Source organism: Rattus norvegicus, chromosome 19 (genome assembly GCF_036323735.1).
Source record: "Rattus norvegicus strain BN/NHsdMcwi chromosome 19, GRCr8, whole genome shotgun sequence".
Classification (NCBI taxonomy): domain Eukaryota; kingdom Metazoa; phylum Chordata; class Mammalia; order Rodentia; family Muridae; genus Rattus; species Rattus norvegicus.
In genome coordinates, this window is record NC_086037.1 from 56,060,016 (window position 1) to 56,074,120 (window position 14,105).

At 40.9% G+C, this 14,105-nt stretch overlaps 1 protein-coding gene across 2 annotated transcripts in view; it reads right to left on the bottom strand.

The window, feature by feature from the left end:
* The window catches only part of Glg1 (golgi glycoprotein 1), a 99,291-nt gene that overhangs the window by 25,768 nt on the left and 59,418 nt on the right, over positions 1-14,105 (bottom strand). For both annotated transcript variants that reach the window (XM_039097676.2, NM_017211.2), the window contains 6 exon segments: positions 13,202-13,405; positions 11,912-11,983; positions 9,786-9,969; positions 8,833-9,047; positions 3,532-3,653; positions 1,942-2,043 (listed from right to left, as the gene is read on the bottom strand). In XM_039097676.2, the coding sequence (XP_038953604.1) occupies positions 1,942-2,043; positions 3,532-3,653; positions 8,833-9,047; positions 9,786-9,969; positions 11,912-11,983; positions 13,202-13,405 (899 nt within the window).

Genomic DNA, 14,105 nt, shown 5'->3' on the forward strand with positions numbered 1-14,105 from the left:
CACACCTCACTCTGAATGCTGATCACAATGATGCAATAGGCAATGTATAGAATACAGGGGCTGGAGAGATGGCTCAGTGGTTAAGAGCACTGACTGTTCTTCCAGGGGTCCTGAGTTCAATTCCCAGCAACCACATGGTGACTCACAACCATCTGTATTGAGATCGGATACCCTCTTCTGGCTTGCAGGCATACATGCAGCGGAAAGCTGTATGATGTATACATAATAAATAAATATCTTAAAGCTTCAACAAGATCAGGGAACAACAGGGACAAGTCTCCTGCTCAGAAGACTCTCAACAACAAAACCAATTTCTCCATCTTCCTAGGGAAGATAAAGCAGTGGTTTCTTTAATTAACCTGAAAATTTAATTCTGAATCATCCGAGGACAGGAATGTATTAAGCCTGTTTGTTTTCTCTAAACCAGACTAAGGAACGCCTGGTTCTGTTCACGTCTTATTGTGAACTGTAGGGGGAGCTATTTAATGGAAGGAGAGATGCTGATATTAATTAATTTATGAGATTATGAAGCCTATTTTTGGTCACAGAATGGAGTAAGGGGAAGAGGAGAAATCACTGTCTTGATCAGGGAAAAGTACAGTAAACTCAAGTTATTTCAGTCCAGATAGCTTGAGGAAGCTCAAAAAAGCAATCATCCAGTTTCCTTTGATCTCTTTCCAGACCTATTTGCTTGTTTGAAATAGGGTCTTGCTATGTAGTCAAGGGCTGGCTGGAACTTGCAATATTCTGCCTCAGCCCACATTATACACATAGGCACTCATGTGCCATAATGCCTTCCAGACTAATCCATAGAACCACACAGAACCTCAAGTAACCTTTTTCCATTGACATGTGTCAATAAAATGTAAATTAATCATCAAAAAGGTAAAGATCATAGTATACTAACTTAAATTAGTTTAGAAGGAAGCAGCTTATGGGAAGTAGAGGCAGCAGTGAACCCAGTGTCAGCAGCACTGGAGTGGAAAAGAGAACAGGGTACAGAAGAGGAGGTGACACAGCTAATAAAACAGTGACTGACTGTAAGAGCATGTTTCCAATTCATCCTCTCTTTTTATTTTGCTATCAAGATAAGACAAGCAAACTGTCACATGTGCAATGTTATCCTTTTAGCGTCAAAGTTGAAGATGCTCTTGAGGTCTGTACAGGTACCAGGACTCTTCTCAATAGATATTTGTGTTATTAGAAACTGTTTGAGTCCAACTTCCAAAGTGGTGGTGAGCAGGGATGCTTGGTACAGGCTGGTAGTGGGCTGACTCTGCTTTTAGACACTGCTCTAGAAGCAGTAAGAATAGGTTTTCTGGGGGTTGGAGAGAGCTAGCTATCCAAGAATTTGAAAAGAATTTAATTTGTTATCTATCATAAAATATAAAAGTGGGGTGTGGGGACACAGCTTGGTGGAGGAGTGTATACAGAATGAAGCACTAGGTTTAGAACCTCATGAGAACTGCTGACAAGGTTTGGTGGATGAAGCACTTTATGTTCTATTATGAAGCCTGCTGACCCCAGTTTGATTCTTAGACCCTATTTAAGAGTGGAGGGAAGGGCTGGAGAGATGGCTCAGCGGTTAGGAGCACTGACTGCCCTTCCAGAGGTCCTGAGTTCAATTCCCAGCAACCACATGGTAGCTCAGAACCATCTGTAATGGGATCTGATGCCCTCTTCTGGTGTGCATGAAGACAGCTACAGTGTAGTCATATACATAAATAAATAAATCTTTAAAAAAAAAAAAGAGTGGAGGGAAGAGAACAGATTCCATAAAGTTGTCCTTTGATCCCAACTGCTCACCGAGGCAAACTGACGCACATCGTGCATACATATACACTATTAAATTCTTCCCCACACACACACCCCTTATTTTGACATTGACCAAACAAGGGAACAGAATGAGGCAGTGCCTTCCACTGGTTTTAAAATACTCACTTCCAATCCCGAGAGATAAAATACTGTAGCTCTAAGAGACGGTGTTCACAGTCTTCCACCATTTTCTCTGTGTATAAATGTTCCATCAGACATGAAAGAATCCTGGCCATTAAAGAGGTAAATTATAATGAAGAAGTGTTTGGATGACAGGCTTCAAAACTCATTTCAACGCCTACTCCCCAGGGTAACATGATTTATTTCTCTGAGAATCACACAAATTAACCAACCTTGTCAGTAATTATTGACAAGTTTTATGTCAATAAATCTACCAGTTTTATGTCATTCTGGACTTCAAACTATGCATAAGTAAGCACTGTGTAGCAACTTTATTTTTATTTACTATGAAAACATTCCAACAGACACAGAGGAGAGAACAGTGTACTGGCCACGTCTGCTCTCTAGAGCTTTTGTGAACCTATAACCAAATTTGTTTTAACTCCGTGTCTTTTGCTGATATTTGAAGCAAATCTCAGTAAACACTTCAGCCTATTTCTCTAAAATTTGAGATCACTGTCACATCAACAGTAACAATAAAAAGGGAAATCCATCATATAAAATAAAAACCTAGGCCAGGCAGTGATAGCACATGCACCTAGGAAACAGGCAAGAGAATCTTCATCCAAGTTTGAGACCAGCCTGGTCTATAGGGTAAGTTCCAGGACAGTCAAAGCTACACAGAGAAACTCTGTCTCGAAAAACAAACAAACCAAGCAAGCAAACATAGCCCTCTTGTCCCCAGATCTTAAATATTTTCAAGTATCTTATGTCTTTTAAAATATTTGTTCAAGACCCAGCAAAGGGCTACACATTATATTTAATCAAAGATGTTGGGGATATGTTAAAGAGAGCTGATGGTTCTTCAACAGGATTCAGTTCAATTCCCAGCACTGCCATAATTATTCTGGTTCCAGGGAATCTGACACCCTTTTCTGGCTACTGTGTGTTACCAGGCAAGTAAGTAGTACATAGACACGCATGCAGGGAAAACACCCATACATGTAAAATGATTCTCCTTCTCTTCCCCTGTCCCTCTTCTGGCTGCCATGGTTATTATACTATAGACATTCTTAGTCTATGCCTATCTATCTCCTTCGCCAACATAAACCTTTAAGCTGCCAGGCATAGTGACGCACACCTTCTAGCTCATTGCTTGGGAGGCAGAGGCAGGCGGGTCTCTGAGTCTGGTCAGCCTGGTCTACAAAGTGAGTTCCAGGACAGCCAGGGCTATACAGAGAAACCCTGTCTTGGGAAACAAACAAACAAACATGAGAAAGGCAGTGTGCCAAGTGTGTCAAATTATCCTGATATCCTTGGAGTCTCTGCCTGCATTACAGGACACTCCTCGGTGACTATCAGAGAGGTCCATGCATGCCCACTCACTGTCAACAAATACCATCAAAGCTCTGGGGTTAAGTGTCTCTCATATCATGGGTTAATAAGGTAGACCAGAAGTTTCAATCTCAATATTAGTTTTAGCAAAAGATTGGTGTGCGTCCACGAAATGTTAGTCAAGATGTTAAACTACTCAAAAGCCGTTTGAGAGAATGTCCTCTGTCGGCAAATAGAACACAATATGGAGAGTGAACCTACATTGGGTCTCCGGATCGTATATGTTTGCAGGCTGTCTGTATTACAGATTCACAAGCTTCATTCAAAGCTCGATCAATGCGGTAGTCTGCGCCAGGGTCAGTCTCCTGAATCAGTGTCTGAAGCTGGATTGAGGGGAAAAAAAGGTAGTTTAGGCACAGAGAAGAGCAATGTCACACCAGCAGATGCTCAGTCTAGCCCATCAAACACAACTCAAACAAACATCTACAGACGTTACTTGCTACATTGAAAAACTGCTGTTGGGGGTTGGAGAGATGGCTCAGCAGTTAAGAGCACCCGACTACTCTCCCAGAGGTCCTGAGTTCAATTCCCAGCAACCACATGGTGGCTCACAACCATCTGTAAAGAGATCTGATGCCCTCTTCTGGTGTATCTGAGGCCAGCTACAGTGTACTTATATATAATAAATGAATAAGTCTTTAAAAAAAAGAAAAAAGAAAAAAAAACTGCTGTTGGACATTTGCCAATTTCTTTCTCCATTTGCCACTTGCCCTGGGTTTTCTGTTAAAGTCACTGTGGAACTTGTACATTTACCTGGTCTGCCCTTTCATGGGGCATTTGCAAAACAAGTCTTGACAATGTGCCTATGCAAGCTCATTTCCAACTAATCGGCTTCTCAATGGTGCTTTGAAGGAACCCAGAGTTGAAAAGAGTAAAAGACAGTTCAATTAGAGAATAATTTGATCCTAAAAAGGCTGTAAATTTTGCTGCAATGACATAGGTGTCATAACAAGCACACTATGTTTTATTAAGGTAGAAGAGAGAGATTTCAATGAACTCCTAGCTGGACTTAGAAAACAAGAACACACTGGACAGTAGTGGCACACTCCTTTAATCTCAGTACTCAGGAGGCAGAAGCAGGCAGATTTCTGAGTTCAAAGGCCAGGCTGGTCTACAGAGTGAGTTCCAGCCAGGGCTGTTATACAGAGAAATCCTAGCCCAAAAAGCAGACAGACAGACAATCAAGAACAAAAAAGGAAAAAGGAAAGAATGTTTACAATGTATCACTTTTTATCAACTCTATTTATACCATAAGCACTAACACAAAAGGCTTGCTGTAAAAGACAGGAAGCTGAGAGTGCACTCTTTCCATCCACTTTCACTTGGCCCATCCTTCACTGAGGATAAAGACAGAAGACAGGGGCCTGCGTGGAGGACTTAAGAAGCTATGCATAAGGGGCTGGGGATTTAGCTTAGTGGTAGAGCGCTTACCTAGGAAGCGCAAGGCCCTGGGTTCGGTCCCCAGCTCCGAAAAAAAAAAAGAACCAAAAAAAAAAAAAAAGAAGCTATGCATAAGAAGACCCAAGGATGAGTACTGACCTGATCTATGTAACATAAACTATGAGAGCTGGACAATTTCTTGTGCCACTAAGTTTTCACTCCCTCCCTTTTTTCCCCTTTATTTTTATTTTATGTGTGCAACTGTTTTGCCTACACGTATGTCTGTCTAACCCATGCACATACAGTGCCTGTGGAGGCCAGAAGAAGGCAGCAAGTTCCTTGGGACTGGAGATATAAATGTTTTAAGTTTTCTCTGGAAGAGCCTCAAGTGCTCTTAACCCCAGAACCATCTCTCCAGTCCCAAATTTTAGTTCTTTTAACTACAGATTTTAAGAAATGGCCAACTGTGGTGATGCACGTCTTTAACCACAGCACTCAGAACATAGAGGCAGATGAGTTCAAGGCCAGCCTGGTTTAGAATTCCAAGACAACTACACAGTGATATCCTATCCTAGAACAGACAACATGATGCCTCATGAGAAAAAAGCATGGTAAACTGCAAAGCATTTTATAGTCAGAAGATCACTATTACTACAGCTGGGTAGAAGATCATTATTACTACAGATGGGTAGAAGATCACTATTACTACAGATGGGTAGAAGATCACTATTATTACAGATGGGTAGCAGATGGGGCTGTGGAGTGACAATCTTAAATAAGAGAAAGAAAAACAGGAAATTACAATCCTTACAGCTCTAAGCTCTTTTTTTCAAGATACTTCAGCCAGCCCAGGAGGGGCAACAGTGGGGGTAGAGGGTGGGGTGGGGGTGGGGGGTCACATAAGACTTTAATCCCAGCACTCAAGAGACAATGGCAGTTGGATCTCTGAGTTTCAGGCCAGCCTGGCCTACAGAGTGAGTTCCAGAATAGCCTGGGCCACACAGAGAAATCCTGTCTCCAAAAAAAAAACCCCAAAAAACAAAAAACAACCAAACAATCAAACAAGGTTTAGACACGTTCTGTGTCACTGGTTTATCCTTTCTTGGAACCTTCTCTAGTCTGTACACATCTGACCTGAGATCCCACAGTGGTTCCTACGAAAGCTCTAGCCTCTACATAGAGATTTCGGATAAAGAAAATAAAGATCCCAATTCTATTATCCTAGAAAGAATCATTAAGAGAGAACTATGAGGAAAATGTCGATATTCTGGGATAGAAAGTATCTCTATAAACGTTGCTGGTAATCTGGAAGAGCTAGAGAGTGCTGTAGTCTGTTGTCAGAATGCTTACTTTGTGAGTGAACTGTGATGCCTGTGACCAGGATCAAGGCAGTAATGTCTTTTTCTAATATCCCATGGAGTCTAGTAAGTTGATAATCCAAGGAATTATTGCCTTTCTAGAACTCAGTGTTGGGAGTGTGGAAAATACGCAATTGGAATACAAACTGATCCAGGTGAATGGTGAAGGAATGCTTTTAATCTGAGACCCTGGGAAGCAGAGACAGGCAGATCTCTGTGAATTTGAGGTTAGCTTGATCTACATAGCAAGTTCTAGGACAGCCAGGACTACATAGAGAGATCCTATCAAAACAAACAAACAAAAAAACAAGGAAAAAGAATATAAATTGATGTTATGATTATATATACATTCTGGCCTCTGATATTAACCAAAATCCCTGGAGCAAAGCTCAGAGAGAATTTGTCTGAAGAATACATTATGTGGTCATCCCTGGTGTGAGAATGCATGGGCGGAACTCCTTAGTCATAACCCAACAGAACTCAATAGTTGGTAGATGTGATACATCTGGAGGCGTGTATACTCATCAGGACAATAATTATCCACATACTTTACACTTCAGTGATAACCATTTCCAGTTTACTAAATTAATCCAAGGAGAGACAGGGGTTGGAGTCTGCTGTGTCAAGGAAGAAAATTTTCAAAGTGAAAGAAACCTGCCCAAATTGCTTGAATGTATTCTTCAGTTTGACTAATGCCAGATACTATAGAAGACAAAGGAAGACTCTCTCCCTTTGGAGAAATTGCCTTTAGTTTTTGTGAGAAAAGGCTTTAAAAAAAAGAATCCATACAATAAAAATGAAGTGTTTCCTTCGTGAGCATTGTTAATGCAGTCAAAAGCACACAGTTCACTACTTGTGCTCACCCTCTGGGTTTAGAAGGCACTTTCTTCTGGGCACAAAGGGTGGTGTGGGCGGGACTTATCTATCTTTGAAGCTGAGTCACTAGTTCTTTTAACAAGCTAACTTTCCAAAAACCTTAGGAATGAACTATGTGCCTCAAAATAGAGTTGGGTCCATCTATTTTTTCCTGAACAGTTTACAATAGGTGTGAGCTGACTATAGATAGGTTGGTTCTTCCTCCCTACCCTGCTTTCCACAACCTTACAGATGGAATTAAGGATGAAAAGCAAACACAACAGAGGCTGTCTCCTGAGTCATCCTGGACTGCAGCCGGGCACATTCACTGGCACAAAGGGCAGCCCGGGCAACTGCCAACAGGACCACAGAGGAGTGCAGTGCTCTCCTCTGCACAGCCTCACAGCAGGCTCCAGAAGCCTTCCTTCTAGCTGGTTCTGCTATTTTAGAGAAGAGGCTGCATTTGTCTTCCCAAACCGCCATATGACCTTAACGTAACTGCTGTACTATCTACTCTGGGAAACAGTTAACAGAAACTGATTCCATATCTAAAACTCATATAAACTTGCATTTCAGACTATAAATTTTTTTACAGACTGTAAAATTTTGATTTTACATGATTAGCTAGAAAATAAAATTCAAGTAATACTTAGTTTTTAATAAAAATACCAAAAACAAAGTAACAAATGAATTATGGTTTCCTAAGCTGTGACAGGTTATAAAACTAAAGTATCTTTCGTGTTTTAAAAGGGAAAGTCATGGTAGTGGTACACTGTAGAGGGTTACATTTGGTATTCTAAATTGCACAAGGCTTTATCCAATAAAAATAACAAAGAGAGCCAAAGGTAGCGAGACAGATGCACTGCCCAGTATTCTGTTGACTGCATTGTGATCCTCAGTTACTGGACTGCTTACGAACACACTGGATCAAGTCACTTTATTTCTCCCAACCGTCTTTATATTCTTGTTTGTAAAGTTTGGAGCTGGTGAAAGACAGATCTTTCTGTCTAATTTCCATGATTTAACCAATAAAGACAGTTTATTCTGAAAATGATTCTAAAAATTATCCCTAAGACTTGTGGCGTATCAGTAAAAAAGTAAACTTCCAGAAATTTTCCATTCATGTCAACTCTCAATTTCAACTCAATCAAACTTGTTATGACAGGCAAGTTCTCTTCTGCTGACAGCCTCTCTTCATTTTGAAGAGACCAACTTGCCTTGGCAAGTTCTTTAGAAACAGGAAAACAATGGATTTCCTTTACCTAACTCCACAGCAACTTTTATTGATTATGAACTCAAGCTTTGTTGTGCTGCAACTTCTCCATCCTTATTAAAATCTCCCCACAGGAACGTATCTCGTGTATCTTTACTACCTGACGCTCACTGTGATGTCAGAAGTAATACAGAGCAACCATGTATCAGGTCAAGGTTCTGTGGCTGTTGAAATGTGACAGTTGTGCTGGCTAGTTTTAAGTCAACTTGACACAAGCTAGAGTCATCTGAGAGGAGGGAGCCTCCATTGAGAAACATGCCTCCTCAAGATCAGGCTGTAGGTAAGCCTGTGGGGCATTTTCTTAATTAGTGATTGATGGGGGCGGGCGAGTGCCCAGTCCATTGTGGGTGGTGTCTCCTCTGTGCAGATTGTTCTGGGTTCTATAAAAAGCTGAGCAAGCCACAAGGGGCAAGCCAGTAAGCAGCACTCCTTTCCTTACGGCCTCTATAGCAGCTCCTGCCTCCAGATTCCTGCTTGAGTTCTGCCTGGACGTCCCTCAGTGGTGGACTGCGCTGTGGAAGAATAAACGTTTAAAACAACCCTCTCTCCCCAGGTTGTCTTGGGTTAAGGTGCTTCATCGCAGAACAGTAATCCTAGGAAAACAGTCAAGGTGACAGCAGAACTGCTTTTCCTTACCGCCTGCTGGCAGTTCATTCCAAGGCTCCCCTTTTCACCCCGGACTACTTTCATCAGACAGTGGAGGGTGCGTCCTTTCCGATGTAATCCAGAACAGTGGTGTTCGATCTCCCCTCGACAGCTCAGGATGATCTCGGGGCTCAGAGAGAAGTCTTCCATCAGCATGCGTCGGTAATCCAGCATCTCACCTTGGCACTCACTGCTCACTTGTCGCCCTGGTAGGGGTAAGTCAGACAGTTATGCAAAGTGCGGTGAGGACCAGAACGCTCTACTCGCTAAAACACACGATTCTGTCTGGAAAAGAATAAGCCACAGCCTTTCCAGATGGAATTACTATCTAGGTTGAAATGCTTAGAACGTGGCAAAAAACTTTCAGCATAAAGCAAAAAAAGCTTAGACTCCAGAGACCCAGGTTTATCCTGCAGGTTGTGCACTGTAGATCTTATCAACTAATAATGCAAACGTTTTGCCGAAGAAGTCCTTTTCTTTTTTTGATGTAGGGGATTGAGCTCATGGTCTCATTCATACTACATATCAATACGAAAACTATTGGAGGTGTAAATAAACAGAACAATCTTTATTGCCCTATACAGCTAAAGTTTGTGGAAAAGAGTATCCTTCAAAAATTCATGACAACTCCCCACGTCTTGGAGCTATAAATGTGAACAGAGAAAACAAAAAGAAGTAACCACCCAGTCCTCAAATCCAAACACAGAACAGTTACCAGTTACTCAGTTTAGTGATAGAGCCAGGACTGTTAAGTCCCATCGCTCTTATCAAAAACTCACAGGACATAATGTTATCCCATTCTTCTAAAGAATGCTTCAGTAGTCACTCTAAAAATCAAAAGGCCTACAATAAACACAGAAGAAAACTCCTAATTACAGCTACAGGAACTTCAGAATGTGAACTGAAGAAGGAATGACAGCAGGGGAAAAGGAAACACACATCACCTCTGTGCACGGCTGACTCCAGGCACATCAGAAGGTAGGAGAGCCTGGCCTCTCGGGAGCGAGGAAGGTTTTCCACATTACATCGGTATTTTTTCAAGTCACTCTTACAGGACTTGGCCAATGAATAGCTGACTTTATAATCCTGGGCAATGAGCTTCTGCCGTGTAGTTAGTGCTTCTCTACACTGGGGAAAGAGTAGAAGGAACGACCTTAGGTCTACACTGAGACTTACTGTGGCTCAGCTGCCCTCTGATAAGCAGAAACTCAGAACCAAGCATGTTGCACTTCTTCCCAAAACGCCTATCTGGACATTTGTTTTGAAGCTGGCTCTAGGGTCTGGAAATATGACTCAGCATTTATTAAGAGCACTTGTATCTCTTCCAGAGGACCCTGGCTCCATTCTCAACACCTACATGGTGACTCACAGCCATCTACAATTAATTCCAGTTCCAGTGCCTCTTCTAACTTCTGCTGACACACATACAATGCATCTACATACATACAGGCAAAACGCTCGTATATGAAAAGTAATAAAAATAGATAATAAAAAATCTGACTCTAGTATAAAAAGAGTAAATAGTAAAATCACTGGGAAACGGAAATCAGGCAGTAAACTGGTAGCTAACTGTTGCTAGAAGGACATCACACAGGTTTTTGGTGGGTCCGAATATACTAAACTTGACAAAGTATTCTTTTTCTCTTCAACCATACTTCTGGTATAAATTTCACAAAACCTGAAGTGACAGCTGATATTGTATTTGGATGTTCTATAGTACAGAACTTTCTATTACTCTGAACCCAGTAAATACTTTAGCTGTATAAGAAAACAAAAGATAGAATTGCAAAATTAGTTAAAGTATTAAAAAGATTCTTGTATCCATTCAGTGACAGGACTAACAGTAATAAGAATATTTAATGAGATAATAATAAAAAAATTAAACAACTGGTTATCTATGGAGGATATTGGTGTGGTTAGCCTATACCTACCTGAGTATGTAAGCTGACATTAGTGTAATTCTAATTCAAAATTTTCAATTTTTACTCCCAAAAGGTGTTTCACTATATAGGCATCACAATTAGAAGTTCTTCCTTTTTTTACTCTTTTGGTTTAAGACAGATGCATTTTTTTACATTTATTATTTAGTGTGTGTGTGATGGGTGTATGACAGCATGTGTGTGGAGGTCAGAGTCTCTCCCCTCCAGTCCTGTGGGCTCTGGGATGAACTCAAGTCATCAGGCTTGGTGGCCTGGGCCTTTATCCTCTGAGCCATCACACCAGACTTTACTTGCTTTTAAGATGGAGTATTCACTATGTACCCAGACTGGCCTCAAACTTTAGATCCTCCTTCCTTAGCCTTCTGAGTGAGGGTATTACAGTCATGTGTTGTCACACCGCGTGTCCAAATATACTTTATGTACTTAAAAAAAGGTGGGGCTGGGGATTTAGCTCAGTGGTAGAGCGCTTACCTAGGAAGCGCAAGGCCCTGGGTTCGGTCCCCAGCTCCAAAAAAAAAAAAAAAAAAGGTAAAAAAAAAGGTGCCTTAACTCTGGAGAGCACATACGTCATTAGTCATTCATACCTTGATAAAGGCAATTCTGTAGATCCATAGTTTGAAAATATTTGGGGAAAAAAAAAAACCCAATGTGTTTGTATTAACTACCCACAGGTGGTTTTCTAGTCATTATCCCCTAAACAATATAATGTACAACTGTCATTATAGCAGCACCTCATCTGCATTATGTGAGATATTTAAAACAATCTAGATACTATGTAAAGTTCACAGGACAAAGTGCATAGGTTAGACACAAACACTGTGACATTTTATAAAAGAAACACTAAATTTCTTGGTGTTTGAGTATCTGAGTAGTTTTTTGAAATCAATCCTTTGTAAATAACACAAGAAAAAAGCCCGGAGTGGTGGCACATGACAATAACTCCAGCACTTGGGAGGTGGAAGGAGGGTCAGAATTTCAAGGTTGTCCTCAGCTCCATGCTGAGTTTAAGGTCAGCCTGGGCTATGAGACTGTATTCCAGAAACAATCACTCAAATCTAAACCAAAAAAGGAAGTAAGACTGTGAAAGCTTTATGAAATTAGTAAGATTTTAGTTCTTTTCAAAGAGGTACCTTTTCACTCATGGATTCTTCAAATTTATGGTTAAAAAGGCATTTATACACTCTTCCTTCACCAGCTTGTGTCTATAAGATAAAACATATACATTATTATTACTATTACCTAAGTAGGTTTGCTGTGATATATCCAGCCTTATACAGAACTTTTATTAAATACACTGTTAATTCAAAAACTCAAGGACCTATCAGAGTGAGTCTCTTTTAATTTGATACCATAGTCAATAAAACTTTATAATCAGGGGCTCTGATAGGTAATTTTATAAATTCAAAACAGCAGGCAGAAGGGGAGGGCACATGTGAGTCAGAAAAGACAGATGAGTGCTGAAGTGAATACAAAGTTCAGGGGTCCAGCGTGTATAAGGTACTGCAAGAAGAAAGGAAATGTAGATAGAGAGACTGAAAGCTGACTACTGAATCAGCAGGCTCTATTCAAGGACTTGGTTTTAAAGTTAGATAACTTCTATTTCTTATTTGTTTGTTTGCTTCTTTTGAGACAGGGTTTCTCTGTGCAGCCCTAACTGTCCTGGAACTCACTCTGTAGACCAGGATGGCCTCAGACTTACAAGAGCCACCTGCCCCTGCCACCAAGCCCAGTCATCTATTTTATTAACCTTAATCAAAACCACATAAAAAGGTAATGTAATAGACTTAGCCACAGGATATGAACAGGACTTCCTGGTAAAATAAGATTCCTAAAGATAAAATAGATTTTCTTTTTTTTCTGTCTTCCTTGAGACAAGGCTTCTGTGTGTAGCCCTGAGTGTCCTGAAACTCCTGTAGAGCAGGTTACCATCAGACTCCATCGATGGCCTCCGCCTCCTCAGTACTGGATCCAAGTGGTGCCCCACACTGCACCACAGACAAGACAGGTTTTCAACAAGTGAAACTGTGTCCAGCATGGTGGCCCACACCTTTAATCATGGCATTCAAAGGGCAGAGGCAGGTGACTTGAGACCAGCCTGATCTAAATGGTGAGTTTCAAGACAACCAGGGCTATGCAGAGAGACCCTGTTTATAAAAACAAACAAACAAGCAAACAAATCTAAAATGAAAGACGAGAGAAAGAAAAACAATGTGTGTAGAATGTCAGACAAATTGTTAACCAGATGTTACGCCTTCAAGACTGGGCATCCAATACTACTTTTTCTATCCTGGGATTAAGTCCATCTTCTGCTCCAGTAGTTTTCCTATTTGTGAAGTTTGTGCTCGTATATTTCATTCTGGAATACAATACTACAGATATCCTTATAAAGAGAAAGGAAAAACAGCTTCTTAGTGACTCACATTCTCACAAAAGCGCTCCCGATCATCTCTGCAAGCAAAATACAAATGCCGGTCTAAATGAAAGTCATCCGAGGACAGCTCAGCCACCCTAAGAATGGCTTTCTTGCAGAGTTCTGAGACTTGAATCTTGGGCTCTTTCTCTTCTGCCTCTTTCACCAGGCCTTTTTCCAAACATGATACCACCTCACCTTGTGAATGTGCATCCTAAAATAGCAAGAGTATTTTAAAACTTTCACCATACAGTATTCAATAAACATTGGTTAAAAAAATGGTTGTACAGAGACTGGATAGATAGCTCAGCGGTTAATAAATTAGTATGGTTTAAATGTTAGGACACGGGGCTGGAGAGATAGCTCAGTGGTTAAGAGCACTGACGGCTCTTCCAGAGGTCCTAAGTTCAAATCCCAGCAACCACATGGTAGCTCACAACCATCTGTAATGAGATCTGATGTCCTCTTCTGGTGTGTCTGAAGATAGCTACAGTGTACACAGTATATATAAATATAAGAAATAAATCTTTAAAAAAAATGTTAGGACACCTCCTCCCCCCATTAAAGCAGTAGGCTTTAACATTTTTAATTACATCACTTATTTAGTTTTGTAAACGTATAGCGAGAAAAAAATTGTTTCTTTCTTTTTTTGAGACAAGAGTTTCTCTGTGTAACCCTGGCTGCCCTGTGCTTGCTTGCTTTGTCAGCAAGCAATTCATAGGAAAGTCAGTCTCAGTCTCAGTCTCAGTCTCTGTCTGTCTGTCTGTCTGTCTGTCTGTCTGTCTCTCTCTCTCTCTCTCATCTTTGGGGGTCAGTTGCAGCAGCAGCAAATTTGAAGTTTAGCCCTCAAGAAAACATACCCATGGCCCTGAAGGAAATGGCGTAGAAGGAATGTATTTTTTTCTGAGGTAGGC